The 27890-nt window shown below is 42.9% G+C and overlaps 1 protein-coding gene across 2 annotated transcripts in view; it reads right to left on the reverse strand.

Moving 5' to 3' along the window:
• ITGA9 (integrin subunit alpha 9) overlaps window positions 1–27890 on the reverse strand; it is a 226490-nt gene that overhangs the window by 191678 nt on the left and 6922 nt on the right. For both annotated transcript variants that reach the window (XM_051611862.1, XM_051611861.1), the window contains exons 2-9: window positions 26414–26541; window positions 25105–25211; window positions 18577–18700; window positions 10345–10412; window positions 7926–8055; window positions 6308–6393; window positions 3617–3685; window positions 402–539 (exon numbers count right to left, since the gene is read on the reverse strand). In XM_051611862.1, the coding sequence (XP_051467822.1) occupies window positions 402–539; window positions 3617–3685; window positions 6308–6393; window positions 7926–8055; window positions 10345–10412; window positions 18577–18700; window positions 25105–25211; window positions 26414–26541 (850 nt within the window). The remainder of the gene's footprint in view (window positions 1–401; window positions 540–3616; window positions 3686–6307; window positions 6394–7925; window positions 8056–10344; window positions 10413–18576; window positions 18701–25104; window positions 25212–26413; window positions 26542–27890) is intronic.

Genomic DNA, 27890 nt, shown 5'->3' on the forward strand with positions numbered 1-27890 from the left:
GGTTCTCTTCACAGGGACTCCTAAATCCCCAGACATTTTTGTTCTGATGCGTCGGTCCCAGTGACCACCCAAAACACAAAGGAAAACTCAGTCAAAGCTGCTGACTCTTACTTGGCTTTGGCATCAAATTCATGTAAAGCCACAAACACCACAAAGTTTCAACATAAAACCAGAAACTTTCCCAGACCTCCTCAAAAGATTCACAGCTCTCTGATGAATGTGGGCTGGTGTCTGGGAAACCATGACACCAGATGAGTTTTCCGTGACTTCATGCTCTGCTAGAGACATCCAGAGGCCCACTATTTGAGACACTGAGTTTCACCGTGCAATGCTGGAAGGACATCAGTGTTACCCTGCCCAGACCCACACCCCTTACCAAGTCATCTCCTGTACATACTCACGTTTCCTCTGTTGATGTAGACTGTGACTTGACCCTCATCTCTGATCTCAGAAAACATAGGTGCTCCGACCAGCAGGTCTGACAACCCGTCAGAGTTCAGATCAACTGCACATAAGGAGGAGCCAAAGTAAGAGCCCATCTGTAACCAAGTCGAGTCACAACAAAGCATTCAGTATCTGCCCACATACAGGAGGAAATAATTTAGGTGGTTTTTAATTTATTTTTTTTAAAAATTTTAAATGATGACTTGCTGCTTTATCACTCACAAGCACTCCTACAGAGAAAGCTTAGGGGGATAATTCTGGCAGGAATGAAACACTTTACTGTAACACTGCATCGGCTTGGATGCTTTACCAACTGATTAAAATTCATAACCTGGGACATGCTTAAGTGAGATACTTAAAGAGCTTTCTCACTCTAGCTTTCACTTGTCAAATGCTTAAAGGAAGGGGTGAAATAAGTTTCCCAAACCAAGACCTGGCTAGTGATTAGTTATGCCCAGAGCCAGACTTCCTAAACAGATTTGAAGCCGGATACCACAGATCTTTATTTGAAGAAATAAAGAAAAGAAAAAAGAAAAATAGTCAAGGGCTAGGGTACCCATAAAAAGAGGCATCTAAAATTACCTCTTGATCACAGACTGTCTTCCCCTGTTCTACTTTTATCAATTTGTATCAATCACCTTCAAACAGCAGCACTGGTTGTGGGTTTTGATCACAGCCTTTCCTCTCATGTACAGGCAGGTGAGTTGACACAGAAAGAAGACATTCAATAAAAGCTTTTCAAGTGATACACAAACCTTAGCCACTTTCAATCTCCCATTACTACTGCTTGAGAAAGCTGAATTACTTACATTTAAGAAACACATTCATTTAATGACATAACTTTTAATATGGATCAACATTAAATGCTAACAGTCTGCCAGCCAGCACCCACATTATGAATTTCAAAGGACATACACAAAAAGAAAATCAAAAGCAAGAATGATATTTCACCCTTACTTCATCCACTTCTTCTAAGGTACCCCCAGGCATGCTCTTTAAGGCCAACTACAAATCAGTCTCAAAACTAAAAACAACTTCCACAGGGAAACTGGAAAGATACCACTTCTTATTTGAAATTGAGAGCTGTTTACATAGTAGGAAAAATTGAGACTACAGAAATAATTACTTTGGTTAAAAAGAATGAATCACATTTCTTGCATGTTTTTCCATTCCTCATGGGGGATCTCTGACCCACTGCCTTCCATGCCTGATAAGTTTAGATGCAGAAGCCAAAGCTACTGGGCACTCTGGGAGAGGGGCAGCAGCACCTCTAATTCTATGCAGTCCTTAAGATTTAAAAGCTGCTAAATACATATAGTGGGGTGACTTAAGGATAGAATTTCAGTTCACAATTCAGACTTTTTGTGTTTGTGTGGCTTTAAGGTCAGACCTCAAACATCATTTGACACCAGTTATTTTGTAGCTTAAGCTCCCTTGTGGATTTTTTATTTGTTTATTTTTTTAATCCACTAAGGTTTTAAAACAAATTTCTCATGGGTAAGGAGCGAAAGTTATGAAAAGCATTTCACTATGTATTCAGGCAGTTTTCAAGGAAAGGCTGTTATTTACTTAACTGCAACATGGTACGTCTGCAGCATGGTTGAGTTCATGGTGCTGTGAGAACCTGAAGTTTGTGCACTTAACATTTGTAACAAGGCACTGAACTTCCTTTTTTCTTGCCTGCATTTCATTTCCTAGTTTAGCCTCCAGCAAAGAAAAAGTGAAGGAAGAAAGTGGCCTGCTTTAATGTCTGACTAACAAGAATGTGAGAGCAGAGAACTTTCACACCACTAAGAAGGACACAGCATTTTGTGAGAGCTCATTTCCAGGCAGGGCTCATTTCTGAGCACATCTGGCTATATTTCAATAACAAAATAAAGAAAGGATGATTTAGGTCAGCCTTGTCTTTAAAAGAAAATTCTCGTTTGGATTTTAGAGAATTTGTAGAAAACAGATGCTAATGGGGAAAGAGATGACAGTTGTAATTGAAGGATGTAAATACTTGGTAAGTTAAGTTACATATAAAAATAATGCAAGAAAATTGAAAAAGGAAAGTTTTTGGCTGAGACCTGGATACTTCCTGATAGCTCTTCTCATTAGGCTGAGGAGCACAACCTCAGGGACACTTAAAAGTCAACAGGGAAAGAAATTAACAGGAAGCAATCAAACACAGGAGATGCCCTGGATGAACTGGGAGGTCTTTTCCTTTCAGGATGTCTACAATTCTGCTAATGCAGAGAAAGACAAATTTTGGAGAGGCCCTAAAATACAAGTCATACTATCCACCTACACGTTATTGCAGCTTTCCCTTATTCCAGGAATGCTTTTAAAGATCACAGCTGTGTTTTGTAGGGGAAAAATTACAAAACGTGCTAACACTCCCAGCTTGATGATACAGTCAAACACTTAAGATCTTTCTGAGGATGGTAGGTCTTCCTAGAACCGGAAGCCACCAATAACCTTTTTCTACTGTATTTCCTCTCCTTCCAAGAGAACACAGGCAACCTCAGGTAAGGAGGACCTTTTCCTTTCTGTGTTATTCCCAAATAAGGCATCTTTTTACTGTTATCTATAGTTGGACATACTTTTTTTCCCCTGCAACACATCTCCAGCAAGCCCCCAGTGAAGAACATAGGCTGCTCCCCAGTAAAACAGAACATTGCATTGTGGGAGCTGAATCTCACTAGCATTCACTAAATTTCATGGGTGAGGGGGGGGGGGAGGTCAGCTCTAAGACAGCAGTCCTAAGAGCAAAATGTAGGACTGGTTCATGGCAGAAGGCAATAAAGTTGCTCCTTCCCAAAACAGCATGTATTAAATTAAGCTCCAGGACACCCACATCTCCCAAGACAAAATCTCTGCCACTAGGCTCACCTGGCACCCCATGTCCCATGTCTCAGAAGGCAGCAGCAGAAGCTGCTGTTACATTTGTGTAATGCTAAAGAGAAACTTTAATTTCAGTCCCATGGGCATTGACCAGACATTGCAGTCATGACCTCTACAGAGAAAGAGCACATGGCTGGTCTGTAGTTGGTTGTACAGAACACAAGAAGAAAGAATTTGCTTGACAACTCATGAAGCAGTGGAATGAAAATGATGCTCTGAGATCACCCTGCCATTATTTCCCCTTTCTCTGCCCCTTAAAAGAATACACAAACACAGAAAAGCTCACCTTTTTTCCTGAAGCCTGAAAAATCTTTATTAAAGAGCCTGATTGTCTGTCTGTTCTGAAAATATAAACCTGAAAAGTGAGAAAAGGAAAAGGTTACACAATACTAACTACAAAGTATATAATGGTATAGCATTGGTGCTTTCTTGGTATACCTAGATCACGATCATGGCCATGGCTATTGCCAAGACCCAATTTCAAGACCACTTCATTGCTGAGTCTTCTTTTAAAAGACAAAACACAGAGTTCCCTATTTTCCTGATGAATCACAGGCCTCTTAACACAATAAATGCTTGAACAGTATCTTGTCATCTACTTTTTTGGTGCACATATGAGTATTTTAAAGTGTTTGGTAAAGCAGTTTTCCAACTCTCAACCCAGTGTCATCTACAGACTGCCTAGAAATGAGCAGTGCAAAAGGGTGAGAAGGCACAACCCTGTTCCCCTCCCCTTACCCAGCCTTCCCTTCTCAGGGACACACACCTGCACGTGCCGCACTGCAAACGTGACTGTGCTTTAGCGAAGGTCAGAATAGAGACTGCAACCAGACCACACCTGGCATTTACACCTTTTCTGTCCCAAACCATACGTAAATCAGAAAACTATTAAAACACAGTCTACCCATTGCTCATTTGCACAAGAAAAACTATTTTACCAAGAGCTCCTGGAGCTAATAGTATTGATGCAAGTTCAGTAACAGATCTCATACCAAAATGTAAGATCTAAAACACCTGGACTGTAGAAAGAGACTCTTTGACAGAAAGGCTGGCTCAGTCAGTGTTTGAGACTCCTCCAGCATTTCTCAGGCTTTCTCCCTAGCAGGTGCTCATGCCGTTTGCAGGACAGAAGACCCCTTACTTCCAAGGCCACATGGCAGAGCCAAGCACTTGACATAGTTGACTATGTGGAGAGTTATTAATAGGTGGTGGGACAGAGTTCAAAGCTGTTTTCAGCTGAGAACACAGCCCAGATTTACTGTGGAGAGTTGCTCTAGATACAAAGGACTCCCCAGGTTGTGCAGAGGCATGTTTAGCAGCAAGAGCACATTGCCAGGTGTCACAACCCCAATCCCAGTCTTACTAACAACACTCCTATTGACTTTGGAGAAATTACTCAGTCTCATTAAGTGTCTTGGCTTTAATCTCAGGGAAAGAAGTGCAACAAAGCTAATCGCTTTCTCTCAGGGAAGTGGAAAGGATTAGCTTATTAGAGAGTGTGGAAAGCACAACAGGACTGCTCAGTGTAATGTCCAGTACTCAACACTTCTTACCACCCCTTTGCCATGTGTTCCTGCTACCCACATCCCAGGCCAAGGGAGAATAATGGGAGTTTTTGCAACTACAGCAAGAGCCTTTAAGCTAAAGAGTCAGCTGCTTTCTCATGGATCTCATGTTAGCAGCTGTTTTTTCTTTCCCTCCTTGTACAGAGATTAAATGGGTTCCACAGAGAAAATGGGTTGGAAAGAAGGTGCATCTGAGCAGCTATAACAGAGTACTTAGGATGAGGAAACTGTGTATTTCCAAGATACATCTTCTGAGTAGAAACTGAGCTTCTATTATATCCCATATGTCCTAGTCATGCCAAATCAGGTATATGTACCAAATTCATCCTTTGCTTTTATTCCATTTTCCCCATTTGCACTGCTACCCTCTGGGACAGTGTTACTGCCAGAAATAATCTGCTTAAGCCAAGGGATACTGTTGCTAGTAATGTAGACCTCTCACTGCGTATTGCTACAACTCGGTTACAACTGATGTTGCAGCAGAACAGCCAGAGGGAGGAAGATTGAAGGGGGCTGCAGGACATCTCTGCTTAAGCACATGGTGGCAGCAGGCTCCAAAAGGAACAGATTACGAAGACAGAGGGGCAAAAGCAGATCCCTCTCACGCTTTCCCTCTCTCCCCCAACTCCAGATTCTCCAGCTTTGGTTGAGAAGTGTATAGGAATCACAGACCTCACCCTGCTCCTGTTGTACCCTGCAGCTGGGTACAACACCGGAACAAAAAGGCACACCTAACTCACCAGCCACCCTCATCTAGTCATTCACTTCCTTATATTTTTAGGACATCAAACATATGTATGCCTACAAGAAAACCTTTTTTTTGCTTTTTTGCTTCTCAAGAGTCTATCATGGAGATTTTTAAGTACAGCTGCCAGAAACCCACATTCTAATCCACTAAACATGAGCATATTATTAAGTTTTAAAAGGGACATCAAATTGCCCAGTAAATGGCATTTCATGCTATTAGAGATGTTACCCTGAATTAAATGCTGAAACAGTCCATATGTGAAGCATTGTCAAATGTATGAAGAAAAAAAGCAGAAGACAAATTCTCTTTTCCAAGTTTGTTTTTTCTTTTTTCAGACAACGTTAAAGTGATACCTATATGTTACAAATCCCAAACAGAAGTGCTGTGAAATAAATCTTGCCAGTGTCATGTTAAAATAACTCCTTTTAGGATTCAGTGGGAGGCTGAGGAAAGTGAGGGAGGAGGGATGTGAGGCACCAGAAGGAAGAAGAGGTGGAGAAAAATTGATGACTTCAGACTACCTCACCTCTCACCTGCTCAGTGCTCCAAACTACCTCATGAACACAAATCTCTTGGCTTCTCAGGCACGTGGGAACTGCATCAATATTTACTTTTTTGCCCTGTTGCATCCTACCACATTATTGTTTGACAAAAAAAGCCACACCTTTCCGATGCCTCCATCCTGGGGAGCTCCTCCTACAATGTCCGTGGTAGTCGGCTGAGAGAAATGACCTGCTGTCACTGCATATCCTGAGAGGGAGGTGGGGTGGGGAGGGAGAGAGGAAACAAACAAATAAATAAATAAACAAATACATACATACACATATACATACATAAAGCCTCATGAAAGGAAAGAGCCCAAGAAACAGGGTCAGCCAGTTGGATCACGCTCATTGGGTTTCCTGGCTGCTCCTTGATTGCATACTCAGCGTTCAGCAACTCTTCTGAGCAGAATGTGCCAATATTCAGCTCAAGAGCTCAAGGAGGTGGGAAACAACAGTATACCCTCCAATACTGTTCCAAAAGCTGAGAGAAGGAAGGTGTGCGTGGAGCTTGGCAACGGACACATGAAGCAGGTACGGGGAGTAGTTTGGTAACCACAAGTCCAGAACGGGAAGCGCTATAACAGGGACAGGCAGACACAAATAGAGCAAAGAAACCACATCATCCACAGAGAAGGATCCCATCAGACAAAAGCAGTCCCAGAGACCAGGCAGAAGATCATCCTCTAGTTAAAATCACTGCCCAGGAAGGCTTGGAAAATTACATTCCTTTTTGGTTGGGAAGGAAGGCGGAGGACAGTAGGCAAAGGGGTCAGAGAAGTTAATGGCTTAAAAAAATTTCTGTTTAAACAATAAGCAAAATGGGAAGATAGATCAAAGAAAGCAAGAGTGTATTTGAAAGAAGAAGATCAAAGATTTAGTCTTATTTGATATATTAAAATGATATATAATAACTAAAGGAGAGCAGAGTACTTTCCTTCTATGGCTGTCCTGTGTTTGCCTTGCTCTTCTGCTGTAAATTATGAGACTCTTGTCTACAATGGTGAACACCATAACTCAGGCCTATCAGTGGCAAAATCTATTTATGTCCTTAAATACGTATATATACACTCCTCATTTAGCTATCGCCAAACAGCATCTTCCATTGTTTTTAAAGATTAAAGCTTAAGGGGTAAAAGAAAGGTCAATGGGAGTCTTTAGTCATACAATACCAAACTACTGACTGTTGGAAATGCCTTCCAGGTCTCAACAGTCTTAGGTACTGGGGTTGGGGTAGATGCCTTTAAATTAAGTTTATTTGGGACATTAGCTGATTTTAGGGCAAGTAAAGCCAACTGAGCTAAAGATTAACTCAAACCTATAGCAATCTTTTCACAACCTCCTGTTGCAAACGACTCACATGGTGCTATTTTTTGTTGAAATAAATGTGTATTTGAATATGCATTCTGTAATTATGTGCTGTACCCATTTTAAAGACAGATGTAAGTGGACACACAGCCTAAACCATGAAAAATAATTTGTCCATCACAGGGCAAAAAAAAAAAAGCAAAGTTGTTGTTTTTTAAACAAGCAAACAAACATGGAATATTTTGGCTTCTTTGCTTGTACTTCTTTCCAGGTGGGTAATCCTTTAATTTGGACATTCTTACTTTCACATTTTTCATAGATATACTCTAGACCAGCAAAAAAATAAATCATTATCAACTTTATAGCATCACAGCTTTGAAATATGTATTTGGATGGATCCATTCCCACAGTGAGCACCAGAGAGCTGCTTACCAAGGTACGTGTACCGCCGGGCTATCACAGCGTCGTCGTTCAGCTTGTAGTATGTGTTGTCAGTAAGATTCAGTACTTTGACAGTCCCTGTCCAATAATAAGATCCTGGTGCCCCCATGATGACCAGCTCCTACAAAAAGAAAAACAGAGGGTGTGAGAGAAAGCACAGGCAAAAAAATAAATAACAATCAAAAGTGGACAAAATTTTGTGCTTTGCATAGTAATGGAGAAGGGACAGGATATTAACTTGAAACACCAATGATAAGCTCATCTATAACAATCTCCATTCTGTGTGCATGTAGAGAATCTCCTTCCTAAACACAAAGGTGACTGCACACACCCTAGAGACGCATGGTCTCCCCTTTTTTGGCCTATTTCAGCTCAGCCGTTCTGCCACTTCAGTAAAAGACCTTCCACAGCCTTAGTAACCATTCCTGCTAATCCAGCCCTCCTAAAAATCTCTCTCCATCTGATGCCTTTCCCTACCATCTTCCAGAAGACCTGAAGACCTCCACGAAGTGACTGAAGCATTCCAGCCCAGCCAGACCCACCACTCAGCTAGACTGTGCCTCAGTTTTGGCTGACGTGCTATACCAACCAATCATGAATGATATGGCACAAATAATTTTGATTGCACAACTATGAAACTAAAGAGCTGCCATGCACTCAACAAGCAGGGTGTGCATTATGTCACAGTTGGAACATTTTACTCTGCTCTGTCCTCAGACACACTCTGCTCTTCAAGAGACAACCCGATTATAGGTCACTAAAGACATCCAGCATGAGTTACGATTTTAAAAGACTAGGAATCAGGCAAATTTTGATCCAGAATCCAAAGGTAGATGCTCATGGATAATGCTTTTGAATCAAAACCAAAGGTACATTTACATGCAAGACAGATTGCAAAAAAGTTGTCCCAAAGCATTCAGCATCCTTGCAGGGAAACATTACTTCTGGATGTGGATTTAAATATCTTCAGCAAGGGAACAAATTAAACCTGGGAAGTATTAAGCATAGGTAAGTTCTCCATCCCTGGAGACATGAGGACAGCTGCTTTGCCTCATATCTTCATTCCATGCAAGGCTATGGGTGAACTCCATCCTTGTGGGAAGACGCTCCCACACTCGGGACCCCTTTGGGTTACCAGTTCCAGTCAGGGGCAGACGTTAAACAAGGGATTTTTCTAACAAGACTACAGCAACAGGACTGCAAATCCAACCTAAGAGGAGGATGTGGTTGGCAACAGCTTTTTTCCTTGGGAAGAGCCATGCCCTTCAGGTCAAGGGATCACTTACCGGCAGGAACGACTACCATCAGCAGTGCTGAACATACAGCAGGGGCTTGTCTGTTTGACCCAAAAAGCCATTTATCTGTATTTCCTGCTTAGTGAGCTGCAATAGGGCTGAAGCAATGAAAGTTCAAAGATATCTTTTGAACTAGGGTAGCAAAGGAGGATTTAAAGCATGGGAACAGAAACAGGCTGGGAAAAGCAGACAAACCAGGAAACAGCTGCTGCTGGCTGAATATCCAGTTATCAGACAGTGCCACTGTGGCAACATCATCTGCCATCACCTTCTGCTATTTCAGAGAGGACACACCTTTACTCTACTTATATTGACATGGACAATAAATTATGCAGACCAGTGCATATATAATTACGTGTGAGCATATGTTTGACATGACAGTAACAAGGAGCCTGACACTAAAATAGCTTTTTTTCTCCCTAAATAAAAAAACAAACAATAACAACTAAACCCAAAAGCCCCCAAAAAACAAAACAAACAAACCCAACCCAAACCCAAACCAAACAAACAGAAACCTGCCCCCAAAAAAACACAACTATGAAACATTACAAAAAAACATCAATACATACATTAATTCTAAAATACAGCTGATATACTTCTCTCCAGGAAAGAATACGGTCTGATATTTGTACTAGCTCTGGAGCATGTATTTTGCCATGTTACTTTTCTCCATCTTTTTGAAATAAAGAACTGAAGAACTAAAAAAATGTTTATCTTATGCACATGCGTATGCATTTATATATTCCCACAGATGCATATACACATGTACACATATAAAAATTAGGCCATTCAGGGAGGACTGTTTTACACCATTGTTTAAAATACAGAATTAATACTAGACACAGAGATATCTCTATGCAAGTTTTGGGATCTAAATTACAAAAATATTCCCTGAGGATGCTTCCCAGAGTCAATTCATTCATCACTAGGCAGGCATTGTGCAAGATGCAGATGTTGAGAAGGCTGGATGAGGCAGGAGGTGTTTGCTGGCAGGAAGGGATTATGCTCACTGCTCAGCCCACTGCCCAAGATGTTCTTGGGGCTCCCCTCCTGGGTCATGTGGCGGGACAGCCTCTCACCAACCCCACCCCTTCCATGTGTACATCCTTGCTTACCTCAGTGAAGAAGCCTGCAATCCCTGCCTGGCACGAGCCATGCTCTTCCCCATACTTCTTCTTGTACTCTGGATAAGAGAAGGGAAGAAAACAAACCATTATTATCCCTGGCACAGCACACACTCTCCACCTGAGACAGTTGCACCACTACAGACATACCTAGAGAGACATAAGAGCTCCTGGGTTTTACCAATGGATCTGACACCAGTGTGCACCATGGCATCCTCCTCACCCACACTGAGGAGTAAAACAAGGGCCTGAATCTGAGGGGACAACTGGCGTGCTGCCTAGGGAGACCCTAAAAGAGCAGTATCACGGTAACATGATAGCAGCAGCATCTCCTCAGTAAAGGTGCATCAGAAGAGTTTTCTACCTCTGGAAGCATGAGCAGAACAGCTGGAAACGGGAGCAAATGCCTACGTGCCACCAACTCAGCATTAGGAGGTTTAATTCTCAGGCCCATCTCTAAACCTCAGGCAAAATAAGATATTTTCCACTGCAGTGATGGTCACCAAAGCCCCCAGGAACATTTCTGGTGGAGGGATGCTTCACCAGCCCCATGAGTGCTGCATTTCTAAGTGATCAGGCAACACTCTTGTTTGGGGGATGCTCAGGTTTGCTGCTATTAATGGCCACTTACTCAGAGCACCCAGTTCACAGGGGACCAAACAAGCATCACCACAGTTTTTGTTTCTGTATTTTATGTAACAACCGTTTCCTCTATCAAACCTAAGCAAGTTTTACTTTATGCTTTTGCAGAAGAGGAAAAAAACTGTTTTTAAAAATACATTAAGGGAGGGGTGAATGGGGAGAGAGGAAGAAGAAAAAAAAAAATTTAAAAAAAGAAAATAATTCTCCATCCTGCCTTAATCCAAACATTTTCAGTTTAGGAGCATTTGAAACTTAGAGCAGGATCAGAACCTTTGAGGGTTTTACCCAGAGCTTTCTTTTCAAATATTTGCCATACTAATGAGTGCCCAGCTTCAGCATTTTGCCCCTTTCTGTATATTACAGTAATTCAGGATCCAAAGATATTCACCATATAGCCTGGAAATTCTGAATTATTTTTTTAGGGTTGTTTTATTTTAAGTAAACACTATTAACTCACTGTTAAATGACAAAAATTTTAATTACATGAATGAGCAAATTGCCTCTTTGGAACCAAGCAACATCCTTTTAAGTTGCATTTTATCTTATTGAACATCAAAATAAATGAATTATAAATTGCTGCCTTCTCACAGTATTTCTTCAAAACATTGTATTCACATACACACACACACCATTCCTCCTTCATATATTAAATACAGTCCCTTCCTAACATCACAAAAGACTTTAAACAATTTGCTGAGGTCACCCTGGGCAGAGTCCTACCAAAACAGATGTGTGTCCCTGCAGACCAGAAGGGCCAGAAGCACACTTGGGTTTCCCAGTGGAAATGCATGGCAGCAGTTCCACTGAGAAATTAAGCCTATATTTGCTCAAGACTAGTTAGAAAGCGCTGGGGCTCTGAAGCACTCGCTCTCCACATATTGTCTCTTACAGAGCCAGAGACTCCTTGCCTGGGGAAAAAAGTATTTGTTTATTGATAGGAACATTTTTTTAACCAGAGGACCAAGGAGATGAGGTTTCTCCCTCTGGCATTTCCTGAAAAATAATGTTCTGCATGTCCTAAAGTCCCTGCTTTTGTTAGGGCTGAATTTCCCACCCTTGCAAAGGATGAAATGCAGCAAGTTGCATGTCCATCCCATTCACAGGCCTTCATTTCCAGCCAATGTTTTCCCTCTATATAGGGGGGGAAATACTGAAGTGTAAATAGATGTCACCTCTTCCTGATTTTGCACTCGACCTGCCATAATTCCCAGGTGTTTGTAAGTCAAAACAAAACACCGCTAGGCACCGTGGCCCTGGAGGTCTGGAAGTTTTCTTCTGCCTTATGTGACAAAGTTGGCAAGAGGCTTTTGTAATGCTAGAGCCAAGGCTTTAAAGACTACCTTCCCAAATCCCACTTTACAGTATATACTCTTATTTTTTTGATGGAGAGCTAGAGAGACTGAGGCTGATGCTCAAAAGCAAGCACCATACCCTGCCTGAAAAGCCATTCTGAAAAGCCAAGGGCCACAGAGCGATAGCTGACTTGGCCTGACAGCCAGGCCCCCAGCTTGCCATGAGACCACAGTGCCCACCATCCCTTTAGGCTCTAGGAGCCATGGCATGGCCTTTTAACAAGCCAAATGAGCCCTCTGTCTGGGACACCAGGCAAGAGGACTTTTTCCACGTGTATTTCTTTTGAGAGGAAGCCACGATGCTCTCTCTGTCAGCCCATAACCAACCCCTGCAAGTAGGCCCTGATGACAATTTGATGGATTTAAAATGTTGTATTTCCCTATAAAATTGTATTACTCTTGGCTCACAGTTTCTTTAAGTGTCTCCTTCAAAAAACACAGAGCTCGATTTGCTTTAAAATAAAAGAGGAAAAATGCCACAGAATATTTAGCTTGCACAGTGGAAGATTTCAGTCAGGCAAATAACAATATAGCTGCAGGGAATGCCTCAGTGCAGGACGGAAGGCAAATAAAACTTGTTTCTTATTTTGAATTTTCAAATTTTTCCTTCTCTTCTTTTAGAAACAGGCTTCCCAGATTTTTTTTCACAATCCAGCTACATGTAACAGCCTCAGACACGATGGTGACTTCCCCAGTCATCGGAGCTTTGCCATAGACTTGAGTGAGGCCTGAATATCTCCAAACCAACACCTCACTTAACTCCAGCCACTTGAGAGGCCCCATCCCTCCACCCACACCTGCAGGTGCTAGTGGTCCAGCTAGCAAGAGCCATTCCCTGAATTCAGATGCAAAAAAACCCAAGGGCATGTAAAACCATAGGAGAGAAGAAATGGAGGCAGCTCTAGCAATGGAATGAGGCAGCTCTTCAAGGGTGGTAGATGGATCTGTAGCTTAATGTGGCCACGTTTAACAAACATGCAAAATTGCTTTGTTTCTTAGGATACAAGATTTTCTTCTGATAATTTTTTTATTATAACATAATTTTGCCTACTTAAAAAAAAATTAAAAGGAGAGACCAAATTCAGATCTAGGAGTAACTTGAAACAAAAACCTCAACATTAGAGGACGCAACACAGTTGATTTTCATCAACAAAATATATGTATTAGAAAAGGAATAGAGACACACATTATTGTTTTCATTGTCACGCAATGACAAAACAATTATTCTTTAAATGAAACAAATTATTATTAACTGCAATGCACAAGGAATGGGAAAGTTTTGGTGGTTTGAACAGTTGTACAATAAGCTGAGTTGGTACATCCACTGAAGTTCATACTTTCATAAACACTGCTTGTGGCCCGTGATGCTCAGTAAGTCACTAATATTGCTAGTTCTATCTGCCCAAAAAAATGGTCCTACATTTCACTGAGTGTAACAAACTAGTTGCACTTTGGTTGTAACAGTGGATAGATGGGAATGCAGCATTTCAAGTAAATTCAGAGTTTGCATATAAGAAATACTTCCGTGAACTAAAGAACACATCAAAGGTTTTGGTTTGAATAAATGCCTTACAATAATTCTTGTGGGGGAAAAAACAAAATAATTAAAAACTAGACTTTATAGAAGAATAGATAGATTCATTACAGTAGTGCAGCATGACACACAGCAGTGATGCAAAGCAATGACTGTCCTTCCTCCTTACAGGCATCAAGCCTCCATCATATCACTACCGGATCTGAACACATTGCACAGACCAATTGACCCATTTTCCTAACATCTTCGAGAGAAAACAGCTTTAGTGATATTTTGCAAGAGGAAACAGAAGCACAGAGACCCAAACACCTCAGACACTGAGGCTGTTTCAGAACTTAAAGCTCCACTCACACAGAGCAGATATCAGGACCATGTTTTGGAGGGATCCAAACAGATGCAGGGAATCCTCAGGGAACCAGGAGCCCAGCCCACACATACTATGAATTTCTGGTCTGCAGCATAACCCTTTCAGCATAAAATCACCCATTCTCATCAGCCCACCTAACTCGCATCTTCATACATGCTCAAGCGGGTCTCCTTTCCAGCCATGCAATCAGGAGCACAGCCCTGGACTGTCAAATCCCAGCCTTACAGACTTCTGCTTCCTCTCTAGAGCAGGTCTGGTTCTCCCAAGCAGTGGATGAGCCCAAAAGGCGTGAAAACCAAAACTACTTCTACCCTCCCTCCACTTCAGTGCACAGCAATGACACCTGCCCCTCCTATGACACTGCCTGCCATCCATCCATGCATCGATGCAGTGAAACGATCAAACAGCAGGAAACTGCAGTTACTGTGTCAGCTCTCAGCTTTTGCACACCTGAATAGCAACATTTGCATGAGGTTTAGGTATCACACACAGTGGATTCGGCAGTTTCCGCGTAGCTGCAGGCAGTAACTGCTGTCATGAACAGATCCTTTGTTTTTACACTTCTTTATTGTTCTTCTTCGCCTGCCCGCAGACTGCGGTGCACCCCCAATTACACAGACCACAAGCCACTAAACTAACTGCTGTGGCAAAGCAGCAAGATGAGGCTGAGTCTGGAAGAGGTGGCTGCCTCTGTGACTTTGAAGATGTGCCATCAATATATACATAAAGCAAAAGAGAGAAGATGGCAGTGGTTTGTAGCCGTGATGATCTCCTGTTATAAGAGAAATTAGGCTGAGGAAGAAAAAACTGGATAAAACAATACACCAAAAAAAAAAAAGCTGTGATGCATGACAATTCTGAAGGCAAATGTTCCTCAACTTCTTCTCTGACTAAACCTCTTCAAAAGTTTCCAAGCAAACTTCAATGCTGTAACACAGCATAAGCTTCACAGTGCAATAAAATCCTTTATCTACCATCTTCACCGAAGGAAGCAAAGGGGACAGTTACAATAAACTATCATTTGCATTGGCAGCCTCTTCCCTCCTATCTGACAGCATTTCAGTACACTTGGAAGAAACAGCAGCAATTTTTCTGACCTAGCACTGTGGTATTTGGTTTGCACCACAAAGCAGGGATGTTTTGATGGCTCCCAGAAAACCAGATGTGGTCTGGAGCCTGTGGGAAAACCTGCTTGTCCCTTTCGAAGCGAGGCACGTGAGCATGTGCTGTTCCCCATACTTACTAACCAAAGGGCCCATCAGTCTTCCCCACCTCCACCACCAATTCCTACCGCAGAGAACTAGGAAACCATCCCAGCTCTTCCCATCAGCTGGGCTGCTTCTCATGGTGGATGTGGCCACCCTTCTTCTTTACAAACTGAATGCACTGGGGGCAGGGGTAATGAAAAGGCAGCTTCCTTTTTTGGAAGGCCATTAGAACTAGGGGAAAAATAAACAAGTGAAAGCACTGCCTGGAAGACCATGGCTCCACATGCCAGCTATACCACAAAGGACATCCAGCTCATATAAACCAGATTAGTTCCTACTCAGAAAGATTGCATTTAACTATTAGGCTTGCTGCTGTTCTCATTAGCTCTCAATCGCTTCCAGACTTCTGTCAGCCCTTTCAGGGAAGCCAGACAAGAATAAGATGGATTGAGACTACTGTGTTGTTGCACCACTACCGTCCAGTCAGGAAATTTCCATTTCCTCCTTTGTCTTTAATTAAGCCTGCTTTATGTGGAGAAAAAAGATACTGTATGCATTAAGTACATCTGTCTCAGGGTCAGACTCCTCTCCCTTTCTGGTTTTGTTATACAAGCTCATCATGTCTTGGGGTGCATGCACACACATATAGATGGCGACTGATATGCACTCAACCGGCCTGCACCCATCACCAGTTAGGAAGGAGCCAGCTTTGCTTGTGGACCACACAGCCACAACAGCTTCTCGTGGGGCTTATCACCTGAGCTGTGCTAATAACGGGGCTCCTGGGTGTCAGGACACAACTGCCTGCACCTATTTGCACGCTGCAAGTCTTGGAGAAGATGAAGACGCCAGGAACTCGGCAGGCAAAGGCACACCCTCCAGTGCAGGGCTTACAGCCATGGTTCTGGCAGCCTCCCAAGTGACAGCCAAGAGGTTCTTGGTGTAGCAGCAATTCAGCAGTGTTGCACACCATGTTTATTATCCCTATCAGACTCGCCACTTCTCCCCTTCAGGTTGTTCCCCAGTGTCAGTGGAGAATTTCTTCTGCTGCTTCCAGAAAGTGAAGGAAAAATGTTACTGCAAGGATGACTGCAATCTTATTTCACGGCAAACCTCAAACAACAAATCACTCTCCATGACGTAGCATGGCTGCCTCTCTCTTTAAGCTTGTTTTATTGAGATTTAAAAGATCCAGAAGCAAACAAATGCAGCCATCCCTCATGATACTTTGTGAGTTCATGTCTGATGGGGGGTGGGGGGAAGAAAATCAATCCCAATCCTCCAATTTTCACTCTAGCATGGAGTGAAATTAAGCCAACATCGTACTGCACCAGCTCTGCCAACTTTCCACTGGCTCCTCTGCGTGTCCTAGGCCCACACATTTCTATTTTCTAGCAATTCCTGGCAAATATCCTGTCAGATTAGCAGCAGTTTTTACTCCAAAGACATGACGCACACAAAAACACCAGCGGTTTGTCTCTTCCAGAAACCACCTCCCTGCCACAGCCCCAGGCGGACCATCTTTAAGGCAGCCCAGAAGCAGGAACACAGGTTTGGAGGGAGCCCCAGCAGTGTGTCCATCCATGTGCATTGACCATCAAGTTAATACCTGATTATTGGCAGTGCATTTCCTCAGTATGAGGCCTTACCCTGATTTTGCTGACAGGAAAAAAGGGGGGAAAAAAAATAATTAAAAAAATCGTGCTTATGACATGTAGGCTTATGTGGTTTACTTTCTGCTGCAGAGCAGCTGGCATGGCATGGTCAAGAAATGTTAAACTCCTCACATTTCAAATAATGAGCAATTTCAGGGTTGGAAAATGCTCAGTGCACAAGTGCGTGCAGTCTCCAGAAGGTGTATGGGTTTGTGGCAGCTCCCCGGGCAAAGCCCAGAGGGAGGTGAGGAGCTGCATCAGAAGAAAGAGCAGGCATGGAGTGGAGCAGACCCAGCTCTGTCATGGAGCTGGCTTCACAGGCCACCAAGCTGGGACACAGTTTCTTGCCAGCAGTAGAGAAACTCTCTGGGAGTTCCACAGCCCTTATCCCTCTCCCACTTACTAATGTCAGCAGCAAGCCTTCTGGTGCTGCTGCCAACTTCAGAACAGGAGAATTAATAAAAGCAAGTAAATACATAAAATTAGAGGTCTTGCACAAAATAAAAACGGGTGCTTCTTGTCTTCCAAACTCCCACGCTCCCTCAGGCTCCTACAGGCAAGAGGGGAAAGATGATGCCAAGGACTTATGGCAGAAACCAAGGTGGTGTTTTCCTCCCACACGTTTCTCTGACGGCCAAGAAATCTTAGGTGATATCCTATCTTCTTCCTAAGAACACACCCATGCCTCTGGTTTAATTAATTGCTCTTGCTGAAGAGACGCTGTCTTCTGAAGTCTTTAGAAACGGAAACATGATACAAGAGTCTCAAATGCAACAGAGAGTTGGAAAATTAAAACGTTGACACTTGAGAATTGGAGCAGAATCAACAGGGGTAGCCACCCATTGCTCAGAGCTGGAGCCCTTCCTCTCCATGCCCTCCAAACCCAGACCATCAAAAGGTGCAAACAGGGGCCAAGACACCTTACAGCACCCAAAAACAGTTTAATATAAATGCTGCAGAAGTTCCCTGAAATCAGCAAGGTGCTAAGCAGCCCTTTCTCCTCCTCTGAAAAATCAAAACACAAAAATGGAAAAGTATCCTTAAGATGGACAAATTGGTTCCCAACTGAAATATAATTCAGGATATTTACTCTGTGCCACAGCAAAGTATGAAAGGCCAAGCTCAGAACAATATCTACTGATTACTCACATGAGAAGTAGAGAGCTGTTGCCTCAAAAACACTGTTCAGAAATGTATTATTCCTTTAACAAAGTGCAACCATGCACAGTAAGTCACAGGACCCATTCAATCATTCCGCCACTCTCCCAACTTCATCCAAAACCTACCACCACCCCAACTGTGCTGCAAGGCAACTGTATGTTACCAAAAAAAAAAGAAAGAAAAATACCAGTAGTGAGGGTTACTGCGGATGGCTATGGAAATTAAGGGAAAACACAGCAGCTGTAAAATGATAGAGCAGTGAGGGGGAGAGGTGAGCCCCACTCCCAGCCCCCACACCTCTTACCTTCGTAGCAGGGCAAGAGTTTCCTCCCGTTGGGCTGCAGGTTGGGGGGAATGATATTGCAGAAGCCATGGGGCAGGATGTATTCTGTCTCATAGTAGATGTTTTTCCAGCGGTGTGCACATGCCTAAACAGATCATATCATGCATGTCATTGACCCAGAGTCACAGGACAGCCCTCAAACCAAGGCATAGCACACATGAACAAGATCTCCCAGCATCACCTTCCCCACACTGCCCCACTGTCCTCTCCTTACACCCCACTTTTTCTAGATAAACCATCTTCTCGCTGTCATCTTCTGCAGCTCATGACACTGCCTGACCTGGCAGCTCAGATCTCAGCCTTCATGTGTGCACGACTAGGAAAACTGCAGGTCTCAGAGCAAGACAGAGCCCATGCTGGAAATTTTAAGATCCTTCACTGTGTATGAATCCTCATGGCCAGTGAAGATCTTTTGAAGTAAAGACGCACTGACAGAACCCAGCTGAAGCAGAAAAGGGGGGGAATTGTGGGAATAAAGACATAGAAAATTCACATAAGAGGATCAGAAGCAATGCTAAGACTCAGAAGATTAATAAGGCCATATTAAAGGTTACCCTGCTAGAGGATGCATGTGTGAGTCAATGGCTTGTCTCACTGGGAAAGCAGCTCTGTTTCTGGTAACAGAAGAGCTGAGCCTTGCCTACCGGTAGTGAATTTAAGTTAAAAAAGCAGAGATTTTGTGGCAACCTCAGTCAAGGTGCAGATGAGCTGCAGAGATCAAGGTGCCTTTCCCTTCATAGAAAAGAATAAGATCACCCTGCAAAACCAGAACTAAACCAGTCTCACCAGGACACAGTACAACTGCCACATACAAGCACGTGTACAAGCAATACAGAGCCTGGTTCACACCTTCCCAGAATCCATTTGCTTCAAAAAGCCACTGATGCTCACAGGTTTGTTGGAATAAAAGGAGATGAAATGGGAAACAGCAAGGGCTTTGAATTTGAGCACATTCTGTGCCATATCTCCAGCTGGTCTAACTCACTGAAATCAGTGTAGATGCGTCAATTTATATCACTTAAGGCTTGGTCCCATGTGTGTAGAGTAGCCACTATGCTACAAATCATGTCTTCCACATACTTTCAGTTTTTCCTGGAAACTTTTGGTCGGCCCCCTTCGTGATCCCCACATTTGACCCTCTCCTTCCCAGATTAGACACCCTTTCTCTTCCTTTCCTGTGTGCTACATGACTTTTCTGCCTCAGCAGCTCAGAGCTGAGCACATGGCCCATGGGAGCATCTCACAGTAAAAACTCCATAAACCAGGCACAGTTATATCCAGTAAAACACTTGAGAAGTGCATCAACCACTGGGAAACTCAAAATTCAATCCAGCAGTCGACACAGGCCCCTTCCCATTAACCCCAGGAAGACATAAAAGCGTAATACTACCCTAATTTATTTTTTTTTTAACTGAAACGGAGCAAAACCAGTTGTGCAAAAGCCATGCTGCATTCAGAGATTAATATTTATTGCTTTCCTAACTTCCACCACTCAACAAGAAGCATGTATTTCCTGAAGATGGCTATCACAGAGGGATGGGAGACTCTGGGGCTGCGGAAAGCTCTGCACCGCACCGCGCGGCGCAGGCTGCCACCCATGGCACGAAGGATGCAGCTGATGGCATTCTGCTTGACAGCCAAATGTACCTGAGGAGTCCTGTCAAGAACAGCATTGGGGACTCCCTTTCTTGCTTTAAAGAATCTCAGTTCTGATTTTAATCCCCATGCACTACTCATTCAAAATTCAACAGCAATAAAAAAACAGCACGTGAAACACTTGTTTTCAGAGTCACCAGGAAATCGTTTCTCTCCTGATGGATCTAAGCTGTGAGCACAAATACACACATGCACAGCCCTTTTAAAGACAGTACCATAAAGACACATATCATTAGAGTGACAGTCAAGTCAAGCCCGACTCCGGATGTAAACTCAAACAGAAACAGACCAGCAGTATTTTTTAAAATTGTGGAAAGGTAAATAAAGGATCATGATATTGTAAATTCCTTCACATTTTATATCTCGGAAACTGCAAGGGAATCACATAAATTAACCTACTAATCTCTCCCGGAGGAGCACAAATGGCAGAGTTAGGGAGAGCAATAGCATTTTATCACAAGCAGGAGGCTTTGCTCAGGAGTGAGGTGGAGAGGCCAAGAAAGACAGAACAGTATATGGGGGAGGGAGACAGGAAAGAGCTACTTCTTAAGAAATATGCTCAAAAATAACCAGAGGCCATGGGCTCAGTTTAGCAATTCTGGGCACACTTCACTAATCTGTTGGGATTCGATTTTTGTTTGGCTTTCTTTGGTTTGTTTTAATGATTACTCTTATGTACCTTCAGCATGCTGTGTATTCAGGCACATTACAGCTTACCACTGACTGCCTGAGTCTGTGGACAGCTCATAACCATAGCTCTAAGAGATGAGCTCCACCTCGGTTATCTCAGCAGGGGCTTCCCTGATTCCTCCACGCCACAGCTGCAGAATTTGACATCTTCCCAATGGAAAGGAGTCCTCTGACTCCCTGAAACTCATTTCTCTGCAGCCAAGCAACTAGCACATTTGTTTCCCAGCCATGGTAAAGCTTTTCCACAGCTGCTTTTGGTTCTCCTGCCTTCCCAAAAATGTTTAGCTGTATTACAGTACATGGTCCCTGCATTATTCGAAGTTGCTTAGGCAAGGTGATGTGCTATCAAAGGTGGCTGCAGCCTTCCTTCTTTGATGGCACATGTTTGAAGAGGTCTTGGGAACAGAGATGACAACTGAATTTAATGATGTGGAGAGAGTTTTCCTGTGGGATTTCTTTTCCCTAGGGTAACTGCAAACCACTGACAGCTTATATACCCTTTTTTAGATGCAAGCCATAGGTGTGCCCCTGTGCAACAAAGAGGCCATTAGCACACTTTGGTGCTCAGCAGCTGCTGCCAAGACATGGACTCCAGATCTACCATGGAACAGGGGAGAAAGGATGCAAACCCTTAAAGCAAAATAAAATGCTTCTGGGAAAGTGCACAGAGATCTGTATTGATGGCAGACACTGCATTACCACAATATAATGAATAGGCTACTTAAAAACTGTGGTCATTTTGCTCTTTCATGTGTCGAACCATGGCCATGGATTTTGCACCGTAGGAAAAGCAACACGAGAGATCCCGGCTTCACTTTGGAGCCTGGGTGCCCCACCTGAATGCATGGTCCCCTTTGCTGACTTTTAAAGTCAGAGTCCAAAGAGGAGATTTTTTTGAATGTGCCATTGTCAGACCACTTCTGGTTTGCTCTTCATTAGAAGGACTTTGGCTTTGCTGCAATTATATGTTTTGTTTTACAGATTCATGCACAATCACTGAATATGCCAGTACATCAACTACCAACACTCAATCAAAAAAGAAAAAAAGAGTATGGGCAGATGTAGCAGGTATTTAGGAAAAGTAAGACTGAAGGATGTGGCTTATCTCCAAATCATAACCCATGGTTCCCCATTCCACTCCCCCAAAAAAGTAAAAGGAGTACTTTTGCTGTTTCAGTTTGGAAAGAGTCAGCAATTTCAGATGTATTATTGCAGCACTCAGATTAATGCAAATATTGACCGCTAGCATGCACGAGGACAGGAAGCCACTGACATGCAAACTCAGAGCTTTTTCAGCTAATCTTACTTATTTATTTGTTTAAAACCTCATTGTTTGATGCTTTTCTATTTAGCCCATCACACAAACATAAAATTCTGTCTCGGTAACTTCCTGCCACAATATGGCCTCAAACACAATGCACTTTACCAAACTTCAGCTGAAGCCTCCCTGCGCAGTCCTCAGCTTCCCTACTGCACCTTTCCACTGAAGGTGGTGCTCTTTTCAGGCAACAGGGGAAGGCTGGTAAGACAGAAATGTAAGCCACTAAGCAGTTTCAAGGCAAAAGAAACATCTTCTTTCTACAATCCACAGTTAAACTGTGGGACTAATTCCTCTAACACACAACCTCAAAAGTGTGAATAGTTCACATGATTTTAAAAAAGAGACTAACTCATATTTATGGGGGGAAAAAAAAAATAGACCCCAAAAAATCCATCCATGGATACTGAATGCAAAAATATCAAAGGAAACCCTTGAAGAGATGCAGTAAATAGAACTGCAATGCCTGACAATGTAGAGTACACACACCCCTACTATTGAGCATTGCTCACAAGAGTTAGCTACTAATTTTGTTAAAAAGCTAAAATCAGCAGATGTGGCTCCAAACACACTTGGGCACATCTTCTCAGAACACCAGTTTCTCACAGGCACTTCCAAGACAACTGCATTTTAAAGGAATCCTGATCTTTAAAACTAGAAGAGTGTACATGAACCAAGCACCATCCGCTAATAGGAAATTCACAAATCTTTTTTATTAAAAAGGTATCTCGAAACAGAGAGTAACAATGTCCTGAAAAATGCAGGTCTTTTCCTCTCACAAAGGTATTCATATGCCTTCATTCCAGGCTATGTCTGCATACAGATGTGCACAGATGTTTAGTAATTAAAGACAGCGCTTTGGTGATAAATACCTTCCTGAAATCAATGAGAATTAGACACTTAACTATGCTCAAGCATTCAGACACGATCTCCTCAGTGAGGGCAGTAGAATCTTGTCAAAGGGCTGGTTTAGGATTGCCTTCAATCAGTGTAACTTGTGTAGAAATTTTACCAGATTAAGCTGATCCAGAATAAGCACACCATCAGCCATGCATTTCACTTCAGCTACATCCTGCTTTTAACCTGCTTTATATCTGAAATGTCTATCCCCTCAGCCCAAATCTAAGTCCTCACTGCCTGTCCACATCTCTCATCCTTCTAGCCTGCCCTCAGCCAGCAAGCAGCAAGCCCCAGCCTTTGCCCAGCTCCTTTACCCACCAGCTTTTCCTTCCTTTATCTAGGGAGATGACACCTAATCAGCAGCTGCAACTCATTCCCCTTTGCACCAAAATAAAAGAAACCATTATTCTTAAGATACCATTTCTACACAATGTCTCAGCATTGCCTAAAAAAGTCTATGTGCTAGATTCTGAAAACGGGACAAGATTTTTGTCTAGTTCAGCCTAATGACTGGAAAATGGAGAGGATGCTCTGTCTCAAGGTACCTTTACCCTGATCAGCGCAAGTTACTTGTCAGTTGTCACACACAAATCTGAGCCCACTTACAGATCAAGAAACATGAATACATTAATTGCTTACATTAGCATCAATGCCTTAATTTTCTGTTCTGCTATACATGTTACAGTGTATTTTATTTATGCCCCTGTTTTTCCTCTCCTCCTCTAGTGCTGAGCAACTTAAAAGATCCAAGCATCAGCCAGCCTCTATAGCATTGGCAAGCTGTACACCAAGAGACAATCAGATAAAAAAGGTGTAAGAACCACCTTCTTCCCATGGGGAAATCGGTGTGCAAGGAGTTGGCTTGTGTTTGGTCTCTAAATGCATGTTAAGAAAAATGCCTTTAAGTGAAGCAGCCTTGTCAACTTGCCTTACACAGGTGGTTGGCACAGTAATCATTGCACGAGATCTTTCTCCCTTGCAGCTTTGTGACAGTTTGCTGCCTTGTTCCAGGTCAATCCCCTCTATCACTGGAAAGTTTCCAACACTCAAACACCAGTGTTTAGAATTAGATTGTTGTCAGGGTTATTATGATAGACACTTGAAGTTTGCCTGACCCGTATACTATGAACAACGTTTTGTTGCAGTTTGTTGGGGTTATTTTGTTTCAGTTAACATTCCTGTAGACAGACACACTCAGGTAGACGGTCAAAGACCAACCACGCATGTAAACACAGGGAACTATTGATCAGAATACACCCATGTATTTTATAAAGGTTTTAGCCTAGCTCTCTTTATGATTATTTTTTTCTGACACAGGAAATGTTGTTTTGCAAAGATAAATTCCACACCCTAGGGATCACATCTGCTCTCCTTGACCTGTTTATTTGCATGGTAACTATATCAAAGACAACAAGGCCACACACACACACACCCCACTAAGTCACCTCTACTCTCAATTCTTCTGCCCTGTTAATGGAAAATTAATATACATAAATTAAATATCACCACAAGGACTCGTCTTACATTTTTTGTGGTAAGTTCTGCCATGCAATACATACACTCAGGGAAAATGTCAGCACACATATTCTCGGCATAAACACAGACAAACGACAAAAAGAACAAACTAGCAGGTACCTCCCAGACAAAGTTCTATTTATTCTGTTCAAAAACTAATCCCTCAGATTTAGGAGGAAGCCCTTGGGTGACACAAGTCAGGTGTGACAGCTTTGAAGTCCTCCCTCTATAAATAAAGCTTTCTGGCTGGGGCTCACTTTTCCTTCCGCTTGAAGGAAGGGACTACAGAATTTGCTGCCCGTAAAGCTGGAGTCCGTCAGTCACTGCCGAACGCATTAATCCTGACATGTTTAGCATTAGAGTCAGACAGCAGCAGTGGTTTTAATGAGATCAATGAAGAGTGGACTTACCAGCACACTTCCACCAGCCTTCGGCTGTCTAGCCAGGCTCACGCCCATCCATTCATCATCTCTGTCTTCTCTGCAGGTCTTTCCGCAGAGCGTACCCCGAGAATTGCCTACAGAAAGAGGGGGAATGCAGCAAGGCAAGGAGACATGAGTTTTAAATGACCACCAAAGAATCCCGACAAGAAAAGACATTGCCTATCAATCACTTGCCTGACAGCGCTCTCACTCTAAGCATCATACAAATACATAGCAGAGGACAGACCCTGTCCCAAACAGCCAGCAGCTACTACAGCATGTCCACAGCTCTACTTGAATAAACCATCCAAATGAAGAAAACGGAAGAGATAAGAACTTGCCTGCAGAATGCAATCAAAGCAAAGATTACTCTTGAAAATGAGATCTGAGGTACTTAGAAAAAAAAGATGGAGGCTTAAATCTTCAGTCCTGTCAGGCAGTATTCGTGACTGCACGAGAGACAGTTTACATTTCAGTAGCAGGACAATTCAAACTTGGCCAAAACATTGTTTTAACTCATGAAAGCTCCATAAAAATGAATTCTACTCAACTCACTCATACAACGATGAACAATATTAAAATGCCTTTTTTATTGGTAGAGAAAGCAATAACACGCATGCCACCAAGAAAACCAATAGATCGAAAGGCTTCCATTTTCTCCATCATAATCCAGCACAAGGTTTTAGATCAGAGCTTTACTTTAGGACTCTATCTTCCTCTGATTCAAACAGTACATCAGAGAAACCAAAGTCGATCCTGACCACATGCAACAGCATACAAGGATGGCTCTCACTAAGAAACTTATTTCCTTTAGCACAAGAAGCAAACCAAATGAATTATTTACTGTGTTACCCACAGACTACCACCTGGCTAATAACACTGCAGATCACACTCCCACCAGCACACGACCCAGGGTCATCCCATGCACCCTTATTTCAGGACTGCCTGGAGTAGGCAGCACTGCTCCCAGCCACCGGTAGGCTACAAAGTCACTAAATCAGGTGAAGAAAGGACAGTGGCTTGGGGCAAGCAGGCAAAAAAATCCACCTCTGCCTTGTTACTTGCTGGAGAGCAGGGCCACTGGGAGGACACCAGTGTAAGGTGGGTGGCTATTTCATAATGCTGAAGAGAATATGACACCTCTGATCCTGGTGCTCAAAATCCATCAGGACAGGCTGATGAGTCCCTCTCAATGTCTTGGGGCCTCTTTGAAGCAGGCAGGAGGATAGCTAGCCATTTGGGGTATGCTTTTTCTTTTGCTTCCCCTCTTCTACCCCCAAGCATCATAACTACCCACCTCGCCCCATATCCAGTTCTGTGCATCTTCTGTCAGGGTTGGTATGGACTCGACATTTAAACACAGCTCCTGGGGACTGAACAGATGTGCTGTATTTAGATTCTGCCTTGGGAGCACCAACCAAGACCCTGGAAACCAAAAGCAAAATAACAAGTGATTAATTTCAGGAGAAAAGAAAAAATAAATAAACAAACAACAGCAAGGTTCACATTGCCTGAGCTTCCTCAGCAAAAAGACTTCTTCCAGTAACCTTGTAAAATGATGACATTGATTCACAAACTGAAAAGACCGCACCAAATGAAGGCATTTTTCCTCCACAAAGCCAGGAATACTTCAACAAGTTACATTTCCATTAGAAGTGTAACACATTTAAAGCAATCCCCCCACGCCCCCAAAGCATTTAGGAAAGTATTAGAACAGATGACAGCAGCTGCTTCCATTTTTCCTCTGTTTTAACTATATCCCTATCAATCCAAGAACCCACAAGTGCTGAAACACACACATGCGAGAGGATGAAATCTGAACCTGTGTGCTTGCCAGCTAGCCAAAAATTAATAACCTGGTTTCAAAAGTTGAGGCATCCCATTCTGAGAATGCTTTACGTAATTACAGACTTAAAAAACAGCAGCAAAAAACCCCAACCAACAACATAGGAACAAATCTCTTCCACAACACGTTGCTATCAACCAACATTTATCACTAAGGCTTTGAAGACTATAATTGGAATATTTGCCCCATGTGAGAGCTGGGAAGCATCAATGCTCAGCTCTGACCATAGGGTTCCTTAATGTACTCTTGAAAGATGATGAGCACTCTTTCATCACTTGCACTATGATCCAGTTAACTGTTTAGCAATCTGGCAGCAGATCATGCTTTATTTCTTTGAGGGATTCTTTGAGGAGGTTTATGTGGGAAGCACAGGTATTAAGGGAGCCCTTTTACCACCTCCTCATTAAAGGGACAATCTTTCTCACTTGGTTGTGAGCAAGATCTGGGCACATGATGGTGAGGAGTGAGAGAGGCAGCTTTAGGGAGGGTGCTGTGAAGTGCCAGGTAGTTTAAGAATCAGTTCTGCCAATACCCTTGCACTGTGGGGCAGGGCAGAGCTTCTGCATGTAACAAAACCCTCTTTGAAGTTCAACTCGGGGCTGGAACTAAGGGCAAGTGACTCTGCGCAAGGATCCAGCCCACTGCTTGGGAAGCAGCAACTAAGGAAACACTGCTTGGTTTACTCACTAAAGGGATAAAGAGCTACTGGTGCAAAGTCAACACAGTACAGATGGACAGCCCAGCACAAGCCCAAAAATTGAAGCTTTCCCTGTTTGTAAACAACATTCCCCTCACCCTTTAATTTGAAGTTCCATCCCCAACCACCAGCCATCATCACCATCAGGGTAAAAACAGGGAAATCTGAGGCACAAGGCATAAGGCATGCACATATCCTGGGTCAACCAGAACCACTTGGAAGAGATGCTCC

Source organism: Apus apus, chromosome 2 (genome assembly GCF_020740795.1).
Source record: "Apus apus isolate bApuApu2 chromosome 2, bApuApu2.pri.cur, whole genome shotgun sequence".
In the NCBI taxonomy this organism is placed as follows: Eukaryota; Metazoa; Chordata; class Aves; order Apodiformes; family Apodidae; genus Apus; species Apus apus.